The 25,648-nt window shown below is 42.5% G+C and overlaps 1 protein-coding gene across 3 annotated transcripts; it reads right to left on the minus strand.

The window, feature by feature from the left end:
• Positions 1-1,201: 1,201 nt before the first annotated feature.
• Positions 1,202-24,493, minus strand: TNFRSF9 (TNF receptor superfamily member 9). 3 transcript variants are annotated; one of them, XM_008694772.2, is made up of 10 exons: positions 23,938-24,493; positions 21,522-21,575; positions 15,837-15,909; positions 14,918-15,101; positions 14,091-14,198; positions 13,543-13,680; positions 12,978-13,044; positions 10,378-10,508; positions 9,728-9,862; positions 1,202-3,017 (listed from the first exon to the last, which is right to left on the minus strand). In XM_008694772.2, the coding sequence occupies exons 4-10, from the start codon at positions 15,030-15,032 to the stop codon at positions 2,929-2,931; spliced, it is 783 nt and encodes a 260-aa protein (XP_008692994.2). In that variant the 5' UTR covers positions 15,033-15,101; positions 15,837-15,909; positions 21,522-21,575; positions 23,938-24,493; the 3' UTR covers positions 1,202-2,928. The 3 variants fall into 3 exon arrangements, with proteins under 3 accessions (XP_008692994.2, XP_008692993.2, XP_008692995.2); XM_008694771.2 differs by lacking the exon at positions 21,522-21,575; XM_008694773.2 differs by lacking the exon at positions 21,522-21,575 and having other exon boundaries at positions 10,420-10,508; positions 23,938-24,486.
• Between the last annotated feature and the right edge of the window lie 1,155 nt (positions 24,494-25,648).

Consider the following 25,648-nt stretch of genomic DNA (forward strand, 5'->3'; position numbering starts at 1 on the left):
AGGAAGTATCTTTATGATACTGGGGCAGGGAGGGGCGTCTTTAACCAGGAAACAAAAAAGCGTTAACTATATAAGAAATGAACTGCAAATTTAACCAAATTAAGACATTTTTTTTGCTTATTACTAAAAAGACTGAAAAAGCTACAATGTAAAAGAAAGATCACAAGCAAAGCAGATATTTATAATACATCTGGAATATGTGAAGAACTATGAACCAACAAGAAAAAGACAACCAAGTTTTTTAAAAAGGGCAGAAAAGGGGGCGCCTGGGTGGTACAGTCGCTTAAGCATCGGGCTCTTGATTTCGGCTCAGCTCATGATCTTGGGGACATGGCTCTGCGCTCAGCAGGGAGCCTGCTTGGGGATTCTCTCTCCTCCTCCTCCCCCTCTGGCCCTCCACGGGTGCTCTCTTTCTCTCAAATAAATAGATCTTTTTTTTTTTTCCTCTAATGAGCAAAAGACCTTGAGCAAGCATTTCACGCACACAAAAACACAAATGATAGAAAAACATGTGACAAGATCCTCATTAGTCATCCGGGAAGTGCAAAATGAGACAACAGTGAGAAGCCCTCTTAAACCCACCAGACGGGCAAAATTAAGAGTCTGGCGATCCCGAAGAGTAGCAAGGATGGGACTCAGTGAGGCTGACAGGTGCGTGACTTAGAGCCACCGCTCTGAACAGCAGCACAGCCGACTTCTTGTTCAGGTCTTCCCTGGTCTTCCCTGGCTGAGGATTCTGCCTTCCGCCCGTGAACGCACAGCTTCACTGCAGGGCTGGCTCTAAAGGTTAGAATCTAATCAACCGGCCGTGAGCAAAGTGGCCGGTACCCCTTTGCCCTGAGATGGCCAACGTTCCAAGCGGAAGCTGCTACCTCCACCTAAGAAATAATGTGGGACGGAGCCACGGCCAGCCTGCCACGGGCATGTGATGACAGCAAGACATGCATGTGGTTTTGGTGTAGTCCGTTAAGATTGGGGGTGGAGGGGGTAAGGAGGGTCGTTTGTTATTTCTGCATAACTTAGCTCATGAGATTGAACATTTCTGTGCTAGGACGCATCTTTGAAGATCCAGAAATTTCACTCTAAGAAAGTTTCCCTAGCGACACTCTCCCACAGGACACACACAAAAGAACACGCACATCAACACTGTCCACAGTTGCAAAAAAACCTGGAAACAACTCAAACGTCCTTTGGTTCAGAATGGATTGATAAATTACGGTATATTTGTAAAACTATACAATCATCAAAAAGAACGCATGCTAGTTACACACGATAACAGGAATGAGTCTTTATAAATAGAATGTTGAGTGATTAAAGCAAGTCACAGTAGCCTAATACCATTTCCATAAAGCTCAAAAAGCAGCAAAACTAAATAACATGGTTTGGGCTACATAAATATATAAGCAATGATTTTTTTTTTTCAACCAAGGGAATGGTTCGTGTTGATGGTTCTGAGAAAGGGTGCTGGGGGCAAGGTGGGGGGCTAGGCAGATGAGGGAGGGAAGCAACACACAGATGGACGCTCTGACCTTGACTCTGACCCTACGAAGGGTCAGATGTTAAATATTTTAGGCTTTGTGGGCCTTACAGTCTCTTGTCTCTGCTCAACTCTGCTGTTGTAATGCAAAAGCCACCTGAGTGTGGCTGTGTGTTCCAATAAAACTTCATTTGTGGACTCTGAAATTTGAATTCTACATACTTTTTCATGTCATGAGATATTAGTCTTCTTCTGATTTGTTTTTAACTATTTAAACATGTAAACATCATTTTTAGCTCAGAAGCCATACAGAGACACACGACCCCTCAGATCTGGCCTGTGGGAGTTTGACAGCTCCTGCTCTATACTCTGGTTGGGCTATGGGTTCGTGGGACTTCATTCTGCCATTGCTCATTCCCACCTGTTCCATTTATTTAGTGTATGTACCAGATATTATTTTTAACGTTCTTAAGAATTAGAAACACATAAGCCAATTTTTAACAATGGGCAAAAGAGAGGAAGTAGATTAAGAGACACAAACGTCTAATTATAAAATAAATAAGTCACAGAAATGGAAAGTACAGCATCGGGAATGCGGTCAATAATAATGTCTGTAATAATGTCGTATGGTGACAGAAGGGGACAACACAATAATAATGTCTGTAATAATGTCGTATGGTGACAGAAGGGGACAACACTTACCGTGTTGGGCGTTGAGTAACGTACAGAATTGTGGAGCCTCTATGCTATACCCTCGATACTAATATTACATCGTTTGTTGATTATACTTCAATAATAAATTAAAACAATTTTAAACAACAAAGAACCGAAACGTAAGCCCCGGTCCAGAGAGAAGCAGCACAAGGTAGAGGACACGGAGATGAAGGGGCCACAGAACGTGCAAAGACATAGGAACTCTTTCCAAAACTCTTCCTCGAGGTCTGAGATATTTTTCCCTTGACCTCAAATCTGGGCACTGTCATAATTTCCTCCCTCATATCAGTACAGCTCATTGTGTTGACTATCTGAACCAATGGAAAATTTGGTTGGGGGTATTTCCTGCATCTTGTGGCTTTTTGTCATATGTCATGTTAGCGCACACACACACACACACACACTCAAATGGAATTGATTTTTGACTATCATTTTGGCTGGACTATTGGCCTACATGATGTAATTTTAAATTCTCTTTGGGTTTCAAAAACAAACTAGCTGAAGCCTATTAAGCATTATCTGGAAAAGCCCCTTTCCCACCAGCTCTGTCCCATACATGCACTAAAAGGGGTACATTTTTAAAGGCCAACCTGTCAGCATTTTGAGAAAACTTGGGGGTAATCCTGAGTCTTATCTAGGACAGTGTCTCCAATTTAGTAAGATACGATGGTGGGATCACTCATGTTTCTCCTGTGATTCTTCTCAAGACAGTCCCAGCGGAGTTTTGGATTTCTGCTTTACAGCTCACATTCTCCTTCCTCTTCTTCCGGAAATCGGCAGCTACAGGCATCTTCCTCTTGAGCAGTTTGTACTGGCCTCATAAATGCTGAAAAGCAGTTTAAAAGTAACTTATCTTTTGCTGTTTGTTTTAACCATTTAACATCCAGTTTCCGTCAATCACAGTCACAGGACATCTCTAAGTCGCAACCGCGCTCAACTCTAATTTGAACAAGTTTATCAATAAGAGAGATGATAGCAAGTAGGAGCTTTTTCTCAGGATTATTTACAATTTCTTCTTATCAATTACTCTTATGGGTCCTGAAAAACGATTTTATTTTCTACGATGGCTAAAAACTTGAGCATGAATCAGTATAGCACAAAATTAGTCATATCCCAGGGGCACCTGGGTGGCACAGCGGTTAAGCGTCTGCCTTCGGCTCAGGGAGTGATCCCGGCGTTATGGGATCGAGCCCCACATCAGGCTCCTCTGCTATGAGCCTGCTTCTTCCTCTCCCACTCCCCCTGCTTGTGTTCCCTCTCTCGCTGGCTGTCTCTCTCTGTCAAATAAATAAATAAAATATTAAAAAAAAAATTAGTCATATCCCAAACGTAACCATAGTTTCGATTCAGCAGTATGGATTTTAGTCTTCAGGGTTACTTAGATGACACACGAGACAGTGTCTTTTGAATGAAATGCTTGCGGCACCAAGACATTGAAGATACTCCCACTACTTCCATCTATCGGCAATTAAAGAATTGATTTATGCCTTAGCTTCCTGGTTTCCTTTTACATGTTAGTGTGAAGTATTTGTGTTACTGCTGAGCAACTTTTCATCTTTTTTTAAAAAGATTTCATTTATTTATTGATTTGAGAGAGAAAGAGAGAGAGTGTGTGTGTGTGTGCGTGCAAGTGGAGGGGAGGAAGAGCGGAGGGAGAGGGACAAGCAGACTCCGTGCTGAGTGTGGAGCCCAATGTGGGGCTCAATCTCAGGACCCTGGGATCATGACCTGAGCCAAAATCAAGGTCAGATGCTTCACCAACTGAGCCACCCAGCCCCAGGTAACTTTTCATCTTAAACAGATTTTTAAAAATAGCCCAACAATTAAAAGGGCCTGCCTCAATATTACATGCTTCTTACTATAAAAAAAAAAATAACCAAGGAGAGTGACATCACAAGATGGCCACATAGCTTGTTCCTATCTTTGGTCTCCCTCCTAAGAAGAACAACTAGCAACTATTCAAGAACAAGACACCACTGAGAGAATCCTAGAACATGGGGATGAGGCCGCGGCAGCCCCACCTCTGCACCACAGAGACCAAGACAGACTGTGTTAGGAGGGTAAGAGAAGCAGTTACCGTTGACCACACTGCCCCTCCTGTAGGCCCATGCAGCACCACACAGAGAGGTCCCTCTGAGCCTCTGGCTCCTCCAGTGGGAAAAGAACCCAAAGGGAACCACCGGCTTCTCCCAGCATTGGGGGCACTTTAGGGGAGCTCCTATTCTGATCTCACACCACAGGAATGGCAGGGGGATCTGCAGGGCCCAACCACGGGGAATCTGATGGAGAAGGGAAAGGAGCTTGCAGCAACCAGCACACGGATCTTGGCAGACTGAGTACATACTTGCAAAGTCCAAGGAACAATCCCAACCAGTAGTCTTGTTTATGCAGAGCCAAGTTCAGGGCTCACCCTGACCAGAGAAGTTGATGAGGTGCAAATCTGCCTGATTCAGACCCTCAAACAAGGAGTTTTGCCCACCGTAGAGCCTGGTTTGCCCATGCCCAGGCAAGGAGCTGAATCATAGCCCCACCTGCTATGGAGAATGTCTTCCAGCCCCGTCTAACCACAAGGGCTGGTGACAACTCCTGGAAGCTCAAATTCAATACCTGGTGAAAATATCTTTCAGGAATGAAGGGGAAGTCAAGACATTCTCAGATGAATATTTAAGAGAATTTGTCACCAGAAGGCCTACCCTAAAAGAATGGCTACAGGAAATTCTCTAAATAGAAGAGAACTGATAAAAGAAGGAATCTTAGAATATCAGGAAGGAATAAAGAAAAAAGAAATGAACAAATATATGGGTAAATACAATAAACTTTCCTTCCCTTGAGCTTTCCAAATTATATTTGACAGTTGAAGCAAAAATTATAAGTGTCTAATATGGTTCTCAAAGTATGTAGTGGTAATATTTAAGATAAGTATATTATAAATTGGAGGAGGTTAAAAGGATGCAAAAGCAGGTAATATTTTCATACTTCATTCAAAGTGTTATAATGTTGATACTAGTAGACAGATAAATTATGTACAATAACTAGAGCAGCCACTATAAGAGTTACACAAAGAGATACACTCAAAAAAACTATAGGCAAATCAAAGTGGATTTCTAAAAATGTTCAGGTAATCCCAGGAATGCAGAGAAATGAAAACCAGAGAAAGCAAACAGAAAACGAAAAATAAAATAGGATCTTAAGACCTAACATATAAATAATTACATTAAATATACATGGTTTAAATATACCAATTAAAAGACAGAGATTAGTAGAGTGACCATTATATGTTGTCTACAAGAAATTCACTTCAAATATAAAATGGGGGTAGCTGAGTGACTCAGTTGGTTAAGTGTCCGACTCTTGGTTTCAGCTCAGGTCATGATCTCAGGGTCATGAGATCAAGCTCTGCATCTGGCTCTGTACTCAGTGTGGAGTCTGAGATTCTCTCTCTCCCTTTCCCTCTGCCCCTTCCTCCACTCACATGCGTGCACTCTCTCTCTCTCTCAAATAAATGAATAAAATCTTTATTAAAAAAACAAATATAAAAGGTAGTTAGGTTGAAAGTAAAAGAATGCAAAAAGGTATACCATGTATATATTAATTTTTTAAAAGCAGGCCTATATTAATATCAGATAAAGTAGATTTCAGAGCAAAAAATAATTATCAGCACAGAGAGGGAATTTTCATAATTTTTTAAAAAGTCAATTTACCCAGAAGACACAGCAATACTGAATGTGTATACATCAGACAATCAAGCTGCAAAAAAATAGGTGAAGCTGAACCTGATAAAACTGAAAGGGGGAATACACAATTCCACACCTATATTTGGAGAATTAAGTGAATAATAAGAGAATACTACGAATAACTTAAACACATACATTTCACAACTTAGAGGAAATTGACCAATTCCTGAAAAAATACAAACTATCACAACTTGCTCACCATGAAGTGAATAGTCCTATAATGATTAAGGAAATTTATTTTGTAATTAAAATCTCCAAAAAGAAAATCTTCAGGTCCAGATAGTTTCACTAGAGAATTCTACCAACCATCTAAAGGAGCATTAACACCATTCTACACAATCTCTTCCAGAAAATAGAGAAGGAACACATCTCAACTTATTTGAGGAATCCAGTATTACCCTGATACCAAAATCAGACAAAGACAATTCCAGAAAAGAAAACCACAGAGCACTATCCTTCATGAATATAGCTATAAAAATTCTTCACAAAATATTAGCAAATGGAATTAAGCAATATATAAAAAGGACTATCTACCATGACCAAGTGAAATTTAGTCCAGGGATGCCAGGCTGGTTCAATATTCAAACATGAATCTGTGTAATCCATCATCTTAGGTGGATGAAGAAAAGTCACATGATCATATCAATTGATGCAAAAAGTATTTGACAAAATTAAACACTCATTCTTGATTTTTTAAAAAATATCGGAAAACTAGAAATAAAGGATGGACTTCATCAACTTGATAAAGAAGAGCTACTAAAAATCTATAGCTTACATCATACTTACTGGTGAAAGACTGAATGCTTTTTCCCTAATATTAGAAGTGAGGCGAGGATATTCACTCTGACCACGCTTAGTGGACATGGTGCTGGAAGTTCTAGCCAGCACAGTAAGTCAAGAAAAAGAAATAAAAGAAATGCAGATTGGAAAGGAAAAAATGAAACTGCTTCTATTTGCAGGTGGCATTATAGTACCTGTAAAATCCCAAGGAATTTACAACATGCTCCTGGAACTAATAAGTGAGTTCAGCAAAATTATGATACACGATCAATCTATGAAAATCAACTATACTCTTATAGAATAACAATAAGCAGGTGGAAATCAAAATTTAAGATAAAATACCATTTGCAATTCTTAAAAAAAATTTACATGCTAAAGCCTACATTTGATAAAATATGTACACAATTTGTATGCTGAAAACTACAAAATGCTGATGAAAGAAATAAAAGAAATAGAAGAAAAATAAAAGTCTTTACTAATTTAAGACATAAATACTTTACATAGTAAAGACATCAATTTTCACCGATGTAATATACAGGTTTACCACTGTTACTATCAGAATCCCAACTGACTTTTGTAGATACAGATAAGATTGTCCTAAAATTTATTTGGAAATGCAAAGGAACTAGAATAGCTAAAACAATGTTGAAAAAGAAAAATAAAGTTGAAAAATCCATCTACCCTCTACCTACTTTCAAGACCTGTTTTACAGCCACGGTAATCAAGACAGTGTGGTGCTGGCAGAGAATAAACACACAGCTCAGTGGAACAAAAGGGAAAAACCAGAAATAGCCCCTGCACAAGTATAGCTAACTGATTTTTGAGAAAGCCACAAAAACAATTCAATGAGGGAAGAATAATGTTTTCAAAAGTGATGCTGGAGCAACTGGGCATCCAAAGGCAAAAAAGAAGAAAATTCTTGACCTAAACCTCTCACACCTTAAACAACACTTAGCTAAAAATAAACCACGGATGTAAATGTAAAACATTTAGAAGATGACACGGGAGAAAATAAAAATCTTTGCGGTCCAGGATTAAAGAGTTCTCAGACATGACTCCATACATGAAAAAAAAAAAACAACCTGACAAATTGTACTTTATCAAAATTAAAACCTTTTTCTCTGCAGAAGACCCTGTGAAGAGGAGGGAAAGGCAAGCTACAGAGTGGGCAGAAACACAAAGCCCACACCTGCCACAGGACTCCCCTAGAAGGCGTCAAGAACTCTCCAATGTCAACAGGAAAACAAACAAACAAAAATCCAATTAGAAAATAGACCAAAGACATCAAGGAACCTTTCACCGAGGAAAATACAGAGGTGGAGAATAAGTATGTGAGGGGCCCCTGGGTGCCTCAGTCGGTGAAGCATCTGCCTTCGGCTCAGGTCATGATCTCTGGGTCCTGGGATCAAGCCCCACATCGGGCTCCCTGCTCAGCGGGGAACCTGTTATGCCCTCGCTCTCTCCCTCTGCCCCTGTTTCCGCTCTTGCTCTCTCTCTCTGTGTCAAATAAATAAATAAAACTTAAAGAAAAAAAAAGAAAATCAGTACGTGAAAGGATGTTTGACCCTTAGGGGAAGCCAAATGACCACGATGGGTTATCACGGCTGGATACGAAACTGTGGCAGTACAAAACACAGCCAAGGCTGAGGAGACATGATTGCTCTTACGCCATGATGGAATATTACATGGCACCACTCCTCCAGAAAATAGTTCGGCAGTTTCTTAAAACAACAAATCACATGGCCCAGAAACTGCACTCCTGGGCATGTATGTTAGCGATATGAAAACTATGTCCACACATAACCTGTACGTGATTATTGACAAAAGCTTTATATGCAATAGTCAAAAATTGGAAACAATCAGAATGTCCCTCAGTTGGTGAATGGTCAAACACACAGGTTCAACCATGGCACAGAACGCTGGTCAGGGGTTAACAAAAAAAAATAGCCCACCGTTGAAGCACATCGTGCCTTGGGTGGACCTCAGTGGCATTAAGCTGAGTGAAAAAAGCCAATCCGAAAAGGTCACATGCTTATAATCAACTTATACGTTGCGTACTTCTATTTATAAAACATTCCCTAAGTGACAAAAGTATAGAGATGGGGGACTCCTGGGTGGCCCAGTCGGTGAAGTGTCTGCCTTCGGCTCAGGTCATGATCCCAGGGTCCTGGGATGGAGTCCTGCATGGGGCTCCTTGCTCAGCGGGAGTCTGCTTCTCCCTCTGCCTTTGCTGCTCCCCTTGCTTGTGCTCCCTCTCTCCCTCTCTCTGACAAATAAATGAATAAAATCTTTTAAAAAAAGTGTAGAGATGGAAAACAGACTTGTGCTGCCAGGAGGGAGGGGGGAGGGAGTGGATGTGACCACAGAGGACTAGCAGGGAGGGGGTCCTGGGGGTGAGGGTACATTTCTGTTTGGTTGTGCTGGAGGTTAGGCCAATCTACACATGTGATCAATGACATACAGCTAGACACACACGGACATGTCAATGTCAACTACCTGGTTTTCATAGTGTGCTCTAGTCACAGAAGATGTAACCCCATGAATGACACATGAGACTTTTCTGTACTATCTTTACAACTTCCTGTAAACCTATAATTGTTTCAAAATAGAAAGTTTTTTTAAATGGCCTAAAAATTTAAAAAATGGATTGCAGTTTCATTGCAACTCACTAATTACTCATCACTACTCTTGCAAAGCATTTGTGTTGTAGGTGGGGTGAAGGTGGGAAGGATAATTCTTTAAATCAGAAGTTTTGGTGAGCACTTGGGGGGGTAACTGTTTTCCTGTGCATTGTAGAATTTCAGCAGCACCTCTGACTCCTTTCACTAGATGCCCTCCACGCCCCCAAGGTTGTGACCACCAAAACTGTCTCCAGACATTACCAAATGTCCCTTTGGGGGCAAAATTGCCCTCCTTGATAACCTCTGTGCTACACTAACCAGAAAAAAGTGTCTTTTCCTTTCTACTGTAAAAAGCTTTGCCTCAAAAGAGCTCATATCGAATACGTTTATAGTGGTCTTACGTTGTTTGAATAAATACAGGAGTTTCTTTCTGCCATGTTTAAGGACAGAGAAATGGAGCACGAGAAAGAACACCAGGAACAGCACAGCAGCCGACGTCAGTGTCAGAAAGAAGACGATGATCTGGGGCGTATGTCCTTTAAAAAAGAGGAAAAGGAGAAATGCATGCAGATATATAGTTTTGCAAATATACGTATATTTATAGTTACATCGGTAAACCCCTAATCACAAGGAGAGGTGGTGCCTTGGACATCTCTAACCAGGTAACTTAATAAACTTAACTGCATATAAGAAAATTTTTTATGGAACCTAAATAATTTCTCCAGAGGCCCACAAAAATTAAGCGGCTTGGCCTCTCAAGAATGTAGAAAATATGGGACGCTATAATCCCCTTAATTTCACATTATCAAAGGTGTAGTATTTGTCTGGGTAGTTTCACCTTGTTCTGCTTACTAATGTGTATCTCAGATTGCATTGCAAATACTTGAAAAAAATCGATGGGTTTTTGGATGCCAGGATAAGAGAAGGAAGGCATGCAGGAGGTGCCTGTTGTAGGCAGAGATGTGAGGCATCACAGTATGGGGGCGATTTAGATTCCAATCAGAAGAGCCATAATGCATCCACTCTGGTTTAATAGCAATGAACCAGCTACCTGGATCTCTTGCAGGGGCAGGCGTGGTGGCAGAGGTTGTACCTGGAGAGAAGTCAGCCGAAGCTGGTCCACACACTGCATCACTTTCCTTCGTCCCATTCACAAGTACAGACTTGCCTTCCAAGGAACAGCTTGGACCATCCAATGAAGAGTTCAAATAATTAATTTAAGTACAGGTCATTCTAATTAAAAATATTGACATTTTCCATCCAATAAAGCAGCCCAGTGACAAAGATGTGTGGGTCTGGGTTCATAAAGATATTATGGAAAATATACACTTGACTGGCTGGCTTCCTCCAGCTTTCACAGTTCTCCATAATCCACTCCATTCTACCCACCTAACTGGATTCTTCTTTCTTCCCAGGCTGGGGAGCCCTGTCCCACAACTGTCCCCAGACTGTTTTGCCTGGTTAGTCTCTCACCCTCTATTTCCTAAGCATATTCGACCATCTCTGGCATACATGAAGGACAGACAACCTAGCCCAAGGGTTAGGAGTTCCTAACCCTATGATGTGCTGGCATCAGACAGACAAGGGTTTGAGCCCAGGGTCTGTCCCTGTGCAGAATGACCATGGGAAAGTTAAGAAGATCCCTCTAAGACTGTTTTCTCATCTGTAAAATAAGGTATACATGCTCCAAGGGCTGTTGTGAAGAGCAAATGAATGACCCGAGGGACAAGCTTGCAGGGGCTGGATTTTATGAACCCAGACCCAACAAATGGTAGCTATTATCACCATCATCATCATCACCATCATCATCATCCCCATCATCACCACCATCATCAACACCATCATCATCATCACCATCATCACCACCATCAACACCATCATCATCAACATCATCATCACCATCATCATCATCCCCATCATCACCATCATCATCAACACCATCATCATCAACAACATCATCATCACCATCATCATCATCCCCATCATCACCATCATCACTATCATCATCAACACCATCATCATCATCATCATCATCACCACCATCAACACCATCATCATCAACATCATCATCACCATCATCATCATCCCCATCATCACCATCATCATCAGCACCATCATCATCAACAACATCATCATCACCATCATTATCATCCCCATCATCACCATCATCACTATCATCATCAACACCATCATCATCATCATCATCACCATCAACACCATCATCATCAACATCATCATCACCATCATCATCATCCCCATCATCACCATCATCACCATCATCATCAACACCATCACCATCATCACCATCACCATCATCACCACCATCAACACCATCATCATCATCCCCATCATCACCATCATCATCAACACCATCACCATCATCACCACCATGATCGACACCATCACCATCATCATTGTCGTATGTCTTTTCCCTCCTCCCTTTACCTAATGCAAACCCACTCTTCCTCCAAAACCAGTTCAATCCCACTTTCCATGCAGACCCATAGACTTCTCTGAGCTATTTCTGTTGAAAGACCTTAAAAAAAAAAACCTTTCCCCATCTGTATAAACCAATATTTTTGTAAAACCTAAGAATGTAAATGTAAAATAATAATCAAAATGATTTTCTAGTAAGAAAATCAAATGAAAAAAAAGAACAAAGGCATACAAAATACAAGACCTCAATTCTTTTTAGGGTTGACGGGCACACGTAACTCTGCCAATTGCTTTACACGTTTCTAAATGCTCACTCTTAGAGTGTGTGGTGTTCCTGCCACGGATACCACAAACTGTCTGTGGATGAGCACCTGTCCGCGGACCACACTCTGAGTAGCTCTGGTCCTGATCACACAGGTCGACAGGCAGATTCCCATGTATGCTGTTGGCTGTGTGACTTCTGTGATGGTCTTGTTTGCGCAAAGAGGTGCTATGTTTTTGAGGGTAGGAAACATAATTTACCCTTCTTGTATCATCCTCCGTGCTGGCCTTGCACCCTTGATGATGGGCTGAGTGATCAGTGAGGACAGGTAAGAGGCAGCAAAGAGATTGGAAGGAAACAGAACAGAACAGCTGGGACAGACAGTAACAAAGTTCCAGCAAATCTGAGCTAAATGCTCTGGGCATTATTTCTGGAGAAAATGCTCACTTTGTTATCAAATCACTATTACCTCATACTGTTCACATGTTGCCTGTTCGTATGCTCTTCTATGCCTACACTTGCTAGATTTTTAAAGCAGGCTCCAGGCCCACGTGGGGCTGGAACTCATGACCCTGAGATCAAGAGTCACACGCTCCACTGACTGGCACCAGCCAGGTGCCCCAGATAGATTTTTTTAAAACTTCAATGATAACATTCTTTGTCTTTAAAAATGTTAACCCAGGGACACCTGGGTGGCTCAGTTGGTTAAGCATCTGCCTTCAGCTCAGGTCATGATCCCAGAGTCCTGGGACTGAGTCCCTAGTCAGGCTCCCTGCTCAGTGGGGAGTCTGTTTCTCCATCTGCCTGCAGTTCCCCCTGCTTGTGCTCGCTCTCCCTCTCTCTCTCTCTGACAAATAAATAAATAAAATCTTTAAAAAAAAAACTTTATAAACAAACAAACAAAATTTTAACCCAGATTCTCTATTTTGAAAGCAAAAGGAAATTATACGTACTTTGTCCAGGGTTGACAGGTGCCATGTTTCTGATCATTAAATGTCCCAAAGTGACAGTCTTTACAACCTGCATAAAAATTAAAGCAACAATAAAAAAAGGGAATTTTTGATGATTTCATAACTTTTCCTGTGATGAGCATAATTACATAGCATGATACATAGCATAATTACATAATAATACAGTCATAATTACATAATAATGAAGTCATTAACTTAACACAATCTACATGGGCTATTCCACAATGCTTCTTGAAATGAAATCCCAAGTTGACTAAAGTTTTTATTCCAAGTGTACACAGAGTATTGTGTATAGATATAGATGTAGATATAGAATGTATGGAAATGCATGATCCTGGTGAATAACAAATGTTGTGATCTCAAATTATTTCCATTGATTGAAAAATAATTTTGTGAGTATCATATACTTGACTCAGTGGTTCATTGTGTGTTGCTTCAAGGTTTTACTAATCTATGTTTTACTTTATATTCAAAGGCCCAAGACCTAAACGAATGACATATGTCTAGATAAACAGACTTGCCCTAGATTGAAGAAGAGCAAACCTACCCTCTTTGGTTAATTCTTGACCTTGTTTACAATCCGGTTCACACATGGTGCATCCCACCCCCAGGCAGTGGAATCCTGAGATGCACTCACACTCTGCATTGCTGATGGGCGAACACACCTTCTTGGTCCTGAAAACACCTACAAAGTTTCCTAAGTTACATTACACTTGACCTCTGAATCCAGGAAGCAAATTTATGTTCTGCAATAAAAATCATGCTAAAAAAAAAAAAAGAAAACCCACAAAACCCGTGCTCACTCTCACAATGTTCCCAATGACCTTAGAGTATAAAGTTCATGTTTAAATCTCTGTAGAAGACATTTTTACATTTTCCTAAGTAAATGCTTCTCTCTTCTCAAATGAGTGTTTCCCCCAATATTTAAAAGCTCCATCTACAAATTATTGCTTTTACAGCAAATTATTTTACTGGACCTGCCTTTTGACAGAGGAACCAGCATAGTTAACATTTCCACCAAGATCAATACACTAGAGAATAAAAACCTGTCGTCCCAACACATGTTCGGATCAACATACATCTTTTAAATCATACCTTCACACTGCCTGCATATGCCACAGGCCTGTTGTCCACTGGTGCTGGAGAAACTATCTTGAGGACAAGGAATGCAGATCTGACCCTTGCTTTTCCCACAGAAAGTACCTGAGAAGGTAGATAATAGGTGTACTGTTGGACAACGCACAGCCATCGCCCAAAGCATTATAAAGTTCTCCAGAAAACTAGAGGAAGAAACAATGATTAGTTTCTAGGTGGCACAGTGACACGCTTTACTTTGATTGACTGTTATAATTATACATTTGCAAGATTGCCCTTAGCAGAATTACAAATAACAATGTATAGATATTGCAACAGATAAACCAACAGAAAGAAAACAGTTTCCTTTATCTATTGAACAAAAAAGGATGACTTCTCTTGATTGATCCAGGAGATCAATATGACTGGGTTCAGGGGATCAGCATCCTTCATCAGTATACTAGCAATGTACATGTGTCTGCTTCTCCCCACCCTGCTACTTCTTATTCCCTGCTGCGCCCCCCAGTCTGAGCACAGGTCCTCACAGAGAAGGCTGACATTTACTGAGGTCTTGCCATGTGCCATGCACTGTTCAGAACCTATCATGGGATCCTCCCAGCAAAGCTATGAGATAGGTTCTTTCATTATCCCCCTATGCCAAAGCTGGGACACAAGGTATTAAGGGACATGGCTATGTTCACACAGCTAAGATGCAGCATCCAAGAAATGTTTGTACATGAATGAATAAACAAATCATTGAAACAGAGCTCAGTCACCCTGACTACTAGACTCCCTGAACCATGTATTCAACAAAACCGATCAAACACACATGTGAATTTGGTTCTTACCAGCTGGGCATTTATTACAGGAATCCTGCACTGATCTTGTCCTCTCAAAATTCATGACCAACAACATGGTAGCCACTATATTGTAATAGCCACTGCCCATGGTGAGATCTTGCATAGATTGGATACAAGCAAAGCAGATTCCAAAAGGGTTTTAATCAAAGTAGCTGGTTTCACAAATTCCACTCTGCAAAAGGTAAAAATTTCCAAGAATGAGGTGGTTTCTCCTTTTAGGATTATCGACATTTCAACCATCACCTGTGCAATCCATAAGACCATAACTCAGGGTTTTTCAGAAATACTTCATTGATGGAATATTACGGAAAAGGTGGCAGATGCCCAGACCCTTCTATGATGAGACAGACATGACTACACACATAGTTTTGTGCAGGTTTGCCAAAGCCTGAGCCTGCACTCTCCAACGTGTTTTGCCAAAATGCAGAAATAACAGTAACAAGAATTTTTGGGGACTTTCATAGACACTTAGCATTAGCCTCCAGAGTTCAACAATGCCAGCTGTTTGCTGGCACTGCGACAGAGTTCTTAACATGACAATCTGTCAGTCTTATCTAACAGTTCAGCTCACTGGGGAGATATCTCATTACTCCTTCCCCTTTGTCAGAACAATATGTGAACATTTCAACACCCAATTGCTAACATGTTGAAGCATCGATCTGCTCAACTTACGATCACATTTTCTTAATAGACCTATATTTGCCCATTTTGAGATTTGAAGCTCATATAGTAACAAAACTACTAAGTAAGAAACCTCTTTAGGCCAGGGGCTTGATCTTTATTTAATAGGCTATGGAATAAAAGTTATTGGAAATTAGAAGGGCAAAAAGTCTAGACACGGAGAAAAGGAATAAAGCTTCTATCTTTACCCCAACTCCGCTCCCCCAGCTGCCCCACACGGACAAACCTTAAGCTCTCTGGGCTGGTGAAGAACTTTCCACTCCTTGATCTTCAGAGCAGTGAGGCTCTCCTCTCGCTCGCTGCAAGTCAAACACAGGGGTTTGGTGACTCAGCCGGGGGCGGGGCCTCGTGGGAAATTCCCGCCACGATTCTGTGAGGTTGCTCATCTGATGTTTGCTGACCCCAAAATCCCCTAGAGCCCCCATCCTCTCTTGATAATGGCACTTCAAACCATTTCTTGGAAGCAGCTATGTGGTGTTAGGACATCTCTCAGATGACTTTGGGAAAGGGTGTTGTCACTTCAAGTAGCCCTCCAGGTCAAAGCCTTTAATGTGTCCTACACACATTTGAGATTTGAAGGATGAAGGCCACTTCTGAAGATGTATCAGTGCTTTTGCCACAACGTACCCCCACTGGTATAATAATAGTAATGCTCTAGCCATAATTCACTGAGGGCACTGACGTACCCGGTGTCACTCTAACAAGCACTTTAATGAACACTGTCCTCAAAAGAACCCCAGGAGTTGACATTATCATTATTATTAGAGTAATGTTATGCAAATGAGAACATTGAGCCTATGAGTCTAGCCAGATAATCAGCAGGTTGGGGAGCCGGGATTAGAACCCAGGGCAACCTGATTCCTTGCTACTGAGCTCCTTGCTATGTGGGTGAGTTGGGGGAAGAAGGAGGGAGAAATGAAGAGAAGTGGAGACAAGGAAGGCAGAGAACTTATATGGGGGACGACTTTGGGTAAAGTTGAGATCTATGAGCATTTTTTAGAAAACCATTATTTCAGTTTAAAAAAAAAAAAGGAAGAAGAAGGGGGCACATGGCTGGCTCAGTCAGAAGAGCATGCAACTCTTGATCTCGGAGTCCTGAGTTCGAGCCCCATGTTGGGCGTAGAAATTACTTAAATGAATAAATAAAAACTTAAAAAAAATTGAAAAGGAAGAAGAAGAGGAAGAGGAGTACAGGAGAAAAAGAGGAGGAAGGGGTGGTGAAGAGGAGGGAGGAAGAGGAGGAAGATGCTCTCGGATACTAAGATGGTCCTGTCCAGCACTGAGAGGCTAAGGGTCCTCAGAAAGACAACCAGGGGAACCATAGCAAGAGTGGTTTCGACTAAAACAGATGGCTTTCTGTTAGGATTCAAACAGAAAAGAGCTATTTTCCCCCAGGAGACATGGGGGCTTAGTGTCAAATTGGGGGAGGCTAATGTGTATTAAACACTTACTATGTGCTAAGCACTTTACATGTTTCCATGACTCCTATCATGCCAATGTCTTCCTTAGAAACTTTCCGTGGCTCCCTGTCGTCCACTAAAGGACACCTGGATCCTATAGCCCACTATTCAAGGACTTCTGGGACCTGATCTAAAGTCGCCTTTAAAAAAAATTAAGATATACCTCAAATAACATAAATTCCACTATTTTAAAGTGTTTATTTCACGGAATTCACTGATGTTCCCTATGTTGTGCAACTATCATCAGTATATCATTCCGGAACATTTTCATTGCTCCCAAAAGACACCCATGAGCAGTCCCTCCCCAGTGCACCCTGACCTTGACCCTGGTAACCACTAGTCTGCTTTCTGTCTCTATGAATTTGCCTGTTCTGGCCATTCCATATCCATAGACTCATACAGCATCTTGTTTTTGCATCAGGCCTCTTTCACTTAGCAGAATACTACTCCACTGTGTGGATGTCCACATGCTGTCTCTCCATCCATCAGTGATGGACATTTGAATTGTGCCCCTTTTTGGTTACTATGAATAATGCTGCTCGATTATGTGCGTGTACACTTTTGAATGGACGTGTTTTCAGTTTTCTTGGGTGTATACCTAGGACTGGAACTGCTGCATTGTATAGTAATTCTGTTTCACTTTTCGAGAAAATGCCGGACTGCTTCCCAGGGCAGCTGCACCGTTGTACATCCCACCAGCAATGGATAAGCAGTCCAATGTTTCCACATCCTTGCTGGCACTTGTTATGTTTCCATTTTATTTTTAATTAAAAAAAATTTTTATTATAGTCATCCTGATAGGTGGTACTTCATTCTCGTTTTCATGTGCTACCGTTATCGCAATTTTATTACGCCCCCCGCCGTCCCCCCCCCCACATAATGGGAGCCGTAGAACACAGCGCATGCGCAGGAGCCCAAGCTTGGCTGTTAAACTGACTTGGATTGAATCTAGACTCGCTATATGACCTTGGACAAACTTCTTAACCTCCCTGAGTCAATTTTTCCAACCATGTCTTACAGATACAGTAACACTGTGCTTCATCCTCATTTAGTGAGGACTAAATGAAACAATGAATATGAACTACTTAGCTCCATGCCTGGCACACAGGTCTCAAGAAAACAGTAACTGTTATTATAAGACTTACTGCTTTAAAATTTGCCTTCCCTAGCTTTCCATGCTGGTCATCAGTAAAGCAACCAGGGCAAGTGGCAAAAGAGAAGGAAAATGCATGGGCTGTCCACAGAACTTACTCCCAAAATCTGAGAGTCTGCCAAGAGTCACTTTACCTGTGATAATTATGGGATCCCCTCCACCGGCTTTAGCAGAGTTGGCCCCATGTAGGAGTTTCATACCATATAAAAATGACATTGCTGATCACCTAACACTTTCAAAGTCACGATCCAACCAAGTTCCCTCCTCATTTACATGTGGTACTCTGTTTAACATCACCACATGACATTTAACTGGACGATATTTTCATTTAACTAAATGTTACTTACTGATCTACATTTTGGATAGTCTGTGGGCGGAGATATTACCTCCTCTGAAAGTGACGTCTGCCATTTCCCAGCACAGTAATTAGCTCACTTTTTCAAGCTGGGCTAGTGACATAAAAGTTTGACCAAGAGGAAAGGTTCTCAAGATTAGCTTCACCAGCCTGTGATACACAACATCGACCACTTTGCAGTTAGTCTCCTGAAGGCGATGCACGGCTTGGTTCGAGTGTTTGAGGAGTATACTGTTCATTTAACACATTCTGGTTCGATAAAACCATCACAGGAAGCTAAGGCAAGTTCTATAGGTAACCTGATGCACGTACCATCCAAGCTAACCAAAGATAAACGCTCCCCCACAGCTCTTGGTCTGTGGCCTGGAAACACAGGGTGATAGCATCTCTGTACTGAGATATGGCCTCGGAGCGGCAGGCACCGTGTGAACCCCATGGAACTGCGGCTGGGAAAGGCAAATTCATTAGCCAAATCCCTGGAATGTAATAGATTCTCGTATAATCTATTATTTTGCAATACCTGGGACTGTAATAGATTCTCGTATAATCTATTATTTTGCAAGAATATTATGGCAAGTATAGTTTCCAAAAGTCCCATGTGTCCATCTTCTTGATCCTATTAATATACCTGATTGCAGTTCTGGAAGTCCTTGTGAAATGGCGTGGAATTCGTAACATTCGCACATGAAGTCTGAGGAACGCTTTGCAATATTAATTCATACTTTTAAATATGCACATGCACAGTAAGTAACATAAGAACTGCAAGGTTGGGGGCGCCTGGCTGCCTCAGTCTGTAGAGCATGTGACTCCTGATCTTGGGTTCGTGAGTTCAAGCCCCACGTTGGGTGTAGAGATTACTTGAATAAACAAACAAACAGGGGCGCCTAGATTGCTCAGCCAGTGGAGCGTCTGACTCTTGATTTCGGCTCAGGTCGTGATCTCAGGGTCATGAGAACAAGCCCCACACTGGGCTCTGTGCTGAGTGTGGAGCCTGCTTGAGATTCTCTCTCCCTCTTCCTCTGCTCCTACCCACCCCCTGCCACTTACACGCTTTCTCTCAAAAAAAAAAAAAAAAAAAAAGAAAGAAATTTAATTACCTTCCAAAAACAAAAAGTCTCACCTATATTGAAATAATTTTAGATATTTGATATTTATCAATTATCATTTTTTATTTTAATAAATTTAAAGCTTTTAGTAGAGTAACTTTTTAAAAACATGAAACATAATTTTAATTGAAAAAATTCTATTTACATTTACACTTTACATTACATGTATATAAATTCTGTATGCTTTGAGTACAATTATATGTATTTTTACTCCTTTGTCAGCACTGTCAACAGAACACAAATTATGTGAAGTTCTCAGCTACAACAAATGAAATAAAGGCAAGAAAAAAGAAATTTTATGGAGCAAATAACATCATAATTCATGAACTAATGTGTCTTTACCACCCATTGAACATTCCCAGACCACCCAAGTACATTCAGCTACCTGTAATAATTAAATTCGGTTGTCGTTGGTATTTTCCCAACTTTGTGACATAAAAACAATTACTATTATTATTTTGAAGACATCTCTGTTGGAGTAGAAAAACAGAACCCATTTAACACATCTTTAGCTTGGTTTACCACTTTTAAATATTCAGACATATGGTATATGAGTTCTATTTCTACACCTGCTCCGGACCTCACAAGTGTTAGCAAAAGTGTTGAGAGGCATGTAGCAGGCATTCCGGAAACCTTTATTGAATGAATGAATGAATGAGTTTGTTAACTCCAATCTCATAGCCTGCCTACCTCCTCATGCCCTAAACTTTTCTTTCTCTCCCTCCCTTGGGAAATCATTCTGGTGTGTGCACCCCACCTACACTGTACTCTTCCCTCTCTTGAGCCTCACGTAAGATGCTTTTCTGCTGATGGCTAACATTTACTGAGAGCTTACTCCCTGCAAGGCACTATTCTGCAAGTGTACATAGTATCCCCAATTATACCTTCCAACAGCCTTTGTCCTTACTTTACAGAAGAGAAAACTGGGGTGCAGAGAACCCAGGTAGCCTGTCCAGTGTCACCAGGCTGGTAAGGAGCAGAGAAAGGGTTCATCTGGCTGGCTGGCTCCGGAGCCCATGCTCTTAACAAGGACTCTTAACGCTTCTGTGCACGGTACCCTTCCATCCTTTGGACTCTATGCTCACCCCTTGCATAATAATATTTTTAAGTTTGTAAAATACAATACAAAGGATTACAGAGGAAATTAATTATTTTGAAATATACTCACCAAATATTTAAAAGGCCAACTTGCAATGTGGTACTATATGGACTTTGTTATTAACACATACCTGTCATAATTTCAAATTAACCATGAGCCATAATTTCAAATTAATCAGGAGTATAAATGGTATCTTGGGATATCTGTAATAACTGTAACATGATATGAAAATAACTGACTTCCGCTGGTGTGATTATCATAGGTACTGTGCCTCTGGCTATGCTCTGTAGAATTTTAAATTCAAGATTGAAGGAACACTAGATTTCTGCTAGTGGTTAGTGAAAATAAAAGATGTAATTTTCCCCATCCAAATTCACAGACCCCTGAATTTTATCTGTGCCCCTTGGTCTTCTGCAGACCCCGGGATCACAAGCCCTGCACCTAGCCTCCTTTCATGTCTTATGTTGAGACAGATATACTCAATACTTAGTTTTAGCTCCGGGAATTTGCATAGTCTCCAATTCATTCTTCTTTTGAATCCTTATGTGGATCCTGTCACTGCACCTTAAGGCAAAAGCTCTGTCTATGCAATTTGTATCCCTCATCATCCCCATCAAGATGGCATGTTTTCCTGGTCCATCACTTTCTATGTTCCTGTCCTATGGGTCCCTCACCAATGAATTTAAACAGATTGCGACTGTTGATAAATGTTTCCTAATAATACTAGCTAACACTTACTGTTGCTTCTGCATTGCAGATGTACTCAGCATGCTATTTAGCCTCTTCGCAGTTCTGCAAGGCAAGAACTATTGTTACTCTTCTAGCGCTAAAGAAACAGAAGCTGAAAGAATTCAAGCCACCAAGCCAAGTATTAATGACAGCATTGGAGTGTCTACTCAGGCCACTGTTCTAGCTTCATCTCTGTTAACTCCTTTAATCCTCAGAATCACCCTGTGAAGTTATCCCTGTTGTACAGGCGGCAGGGGCGGGGGGGACGAGACATGAGGGTCAGCTAATTTGCTCAGGATCATGCAGCTAGCACGGGGCAGAGCTGGGCTTAAACCCAGACAGGCTGGAATCAGGACAGCGTATTTTCTCGGCACACCGGACAGCCGCAGTTAGGGAAAGAAGCCAGGGCTGGAGCCCTGCTGTTCTCACTCCGAGGCTACCTTCACATTGGGCCAAGAGCTATGACTAATCCAGGAGCTACTCATTCCTGTGAATGAATAAAAAGATCTGTTGACTCAGCAGCGGAGCCTGAGACGGCCGACGCAGTGGTTTGAGAGCTGAATCGGAAACCACATTTGAGCTCATCTACGTGAATGATTGCCAATAAACTGACATTCGATTTCAACTTTGAGAAATGTGATGAAGAGTGCAATCAATAGCCACTTTTTGGGAGGAAGCTAAACTGACTTTTTAAAAATTTTAGAGCATGTAACCAAAAATTATTAAGTAAACAAGTGCTCTAGATTTTAAAATCCCACTGGAGACAGTTGCCACAGGTCACTGAAGGGGAAATGTTCTTTGGACTGCAAGTGACAACGGTGATCAAAGAAAAATCAACCCAATAAGCAAAGTAGTCCTGAAGCTTATGACCTTCTGCTGAAAGCTAGCTTCTGCCTGTGGCCCCTCTCCGTAGCATTCACCTTAGTCCTGGGGAAGGAAAGTGCTTTTATAATGAACAAATACACAAATGTATCCAGTTATTTCACAAACTCAACTTTTGTCAACTAACGTACACAAGGTTTTTTTCCTCCAAATCAAAAGCAAGACAACATCAGATGAATTTTGTTTCCTTCTGAACTTTTTTTTTTAAAAGATTGTATTTATTTATTTATTTGACAGAGAGATAAAGAGCACAAACAGGGGGAGCAGCAGGCAGAGGGAGAGGGAGAAGCAGGCTTCCCGCTGAGCAGGGAGCCCAAGACAGGGCTTGATCCCGGGACCCTGAGATCATGACGTGAGCCGAAGGTGGACACTCAACTGACTGAGCCACCCAGGTGCCCCTCCTTCTGAACTTCTTAATGGTGATTGGTATTACCTACCAAATAACTCCAGTCACATGTCAATCCATTTTGTCCTCAACAAAATCTGTGTCCTTTTCTTCCAGATTTCCATTATAATGGAAGACCACTGCATAAACCATTGGTTTTCATTGAGATTTTTTTTTCAGTTAAATGCCACTGCACTAAATCAGAGTTCCAATGGACATGCATGTTAGTTGCAAATACCTAATATATGCCTACAAGGTCTATCCCACTCCAACAATTTCTAAGTTTCGTTACTATCATTAAATTATTCTCTATCCCTTATCAATTCAATAAATTTAATTCACAAGCATTTACTGAATGTCTCATGCAAGTGTGCACATGATCTGACCTGTCAGTTCTCCCACTTTGCATCCTTCCACTCCCCTCAAGCCGGCTGTCCTGTTGTTCTTTGATGGAGGAAACGCACGCCGGCTTCAGGGCCCTTCTTTGCCGCTCTCTCATCCAAAATCTCACCCTCTCACTTTCTAGATGACTTGTGCCCTCGTCTCACTTAGGTTCCTCTTCTCCCTGTTTCTATCTCCTTTCAAGCCACTACTTTCCCGATTGTACGTATTACCACCTGACACACACAGCTTTTCCTGCATTTGTCTATTGTTTGAAGGATGTCATGAGCGCCATCGGAGGGGACACGGTTTTTCACTGCTGTATCCCCAGCCCCGAGAACAGCGCTGGGCACATGACACGCACTCAAAGCTTCTTGAATGAATTTTGCTGTCTTGTGAGACATATCTAGATAAGACACCATGTCAACAGTCTTCACACCCTAGAGAGCAAGGAAGAAGTTCACACAAATAACTATGATAAAGCGGCCCAGCCTTACAGATTCTATAATAGGAGAACAAAGTGCTGTGGGAATATATGGTCTCCTGGAGCACTTTGCACTGGAATTGGGTTTTGCAAAATGGAAAGTACCCTGAAAGGCTGGTAGGGAAGCAGATGGCATTCCAGTTAGAGGGAGCTGCTTTGTGCCAAAGGCTTGAGGAGGCAAAGTACAGGTTATGTTCAAGGAACAGAAAAAAATGAGTGAGGGAGAGTAAGAGGTTAAGAATGTGTAAGATAAGGAACCACAGTGTGGAGGGACTTGAACGCTGTAAGCATACCTTCTGATTGTAATCCCCCGCGTGGGCGGGTACTGCCAAAGCCTGGAGATCCACAGCACCATGCTGGCACGCCAAAGTCGCCAGAGTATTTTGTTTTCACCGCGGGTGCAGCCCCGGCTTAACACCACGTGCAGGAAGTGGGCTTGAGGAAAGAAAGGGATTACAGTCAAAAGGCAGGAGCAAGGACTCAAAGTTCTGCTAGATTCAAATGTGTGCTGCTGGGTGGGATACTGATCACTTTGACCACTGCCAGAAATGTCGTGGCTCCTGGATCACCGTGTTCTCAAGATCTCTGGAATATGGAAACACTGCAGCAGAACTGGAATAAAGGACCACCACAGGACAGAGCCAGAAGGGACCCCACATTTCAAGTTGTCTGAGCTCTTGTTTTACGTAGGATCTCAGTAAGTCCTCACCAAGCTATGGGCGGGCATTACTATTCACATTTCACAAACTAAAGGTGTTTTTCACGCTTTTGATATACCTATATCTAAACCCTAATCAGATTCTTATTGATAAGATGGCAGGAACAGCAGGGCAGGGCAGCGTCTCCCACCAAGACCCAGGGAAAAATGAGAACGGACGGGGCCCACGGCACCGCCCTGTTTCCGACGCAGGGCTCTGCAGGTTCTCCAGAAAGCCGCCGCTGGGCGGATCAGCAGCCTGCACGTAGCGGCGCTCGCGGCGCAGGAGCCCGCGCGCCCTTCGGCGTCCGCCACCGGAACCAATCTGGGATGAGGAGGTGGGAAGGGTCGACTTCCTGCCTCGCCTACGCTGGCCGCAACCTCCCCCGGAAGTTCGCGGGGTCGCTGAGGTGCGACGGTGACCGCACCGCGGCCGACAGGTCCTTTGGATACGTCCGGCCGCCCACAGCGGAGCTGCTGCCCGGCCGACTACTTGCAACGAGGCCGGCCGCCGCCATGCAAGGAGGCCGGCCGCCGCAGGCCCGAGCGCGCCGCACGGGCAGCTGGGAACGCGCGCCGCCCCGCCCCCTGCCCTGCGGCTCGGCCAATCCCGGGCGCCGGCCGGGGACCCTCCGCCCCGGCCGCTGGAAGTGGGCCTGACGTCACTGCGAGTCGGCCGCCGGCCTCTGGCCCCCCACCGGCTGTGGGAGTGGTGCCAGGTGGCCCACGCTCGGGGGGCTTTCGCACCGTTTGGGAGCAGAGGCGAAGCCACCGCCCGGGCCCCTCACAGACCTCGGTGTCAGAATTTCCCCCTTGCGCCGGCGCTGCCTCAAATGTCAGGGCTCGCCTACTCTTCTCCTGTCTCGCCGACCTAACCTTTCGGGGGCTCGGAGGGGAAATTCGCCGTTTCTGCCGGACCTCTCTGGAGCTTGCCCTGAACCAGCCTTTAGTGGATGTTGAAAAATCCATTTACTCAATGCCGCAAATGCCTTCCTTAGACCCAGTAACTGCAGTTTAGCCCCTCGCCCTTTTTAGTGAACCTAGGAAAGGGTGAAAATAAAGTGACCCTCTCCACTGCACATTTCCCATTCGCTGTCCGGCGAAATGAATTTGATGGGGGAAAAGATGATTAAAATAGGAATAAGAAATTGGTTGGATCCTCACTGTAAACGGTAGTGTTCTACAAATGTAAACTATTAATCTATAGTGATAGTCAAAGGAGGGAATATCTTTAGGGTGAAACAAAGATAATGCTGAGCAAGTACTTACTGAGCACCTGCTATGTGCCAGGGAGTGTACTAGATGAT

This window comes from Ursus maritimus, unplaced genomic scaffold (genome assembly GCF_017311325.1).
Source record: "Ursus maritimus isolate PB19 unplaced genomic scaffold, ASM1731132v1 scaffold_32, whole genome shotgun sequence".
Lineage (NCBI taxonomy): Eukaryota > Metazoa > Chordata > Mammalia > Carnivora > Ursidae > Ursus > Ursus maritimus.

What these genes read in the sequence shown, in the direction of transcription:
- TNFRSF9 (XM_008694771.2), bottom strand. Translation starts at nt 15,032, where the DNA reads ATGCAAGATCTCACCATGGGCAGTGGCTATTACAATATAGTGGCTACC. An exon ending in CATATGCAGGCAGTGTGAAG is followed by an intron (nt 13,681 to 14,090) that starts GTATGATTTAAA and finishes GAAACTTTGTAG; the next exon opens with GTGTTTTCAGGACCAAGAAG. An exon ending in CCTGTATTTATTCAAACAAC is followed by an intron (nt 3,018 to 9,727) that starts GTAAGACCACTA and finishes ACTGCTTTTCAG; the next exon opens with CATTTATGAGGCCAGTACAA.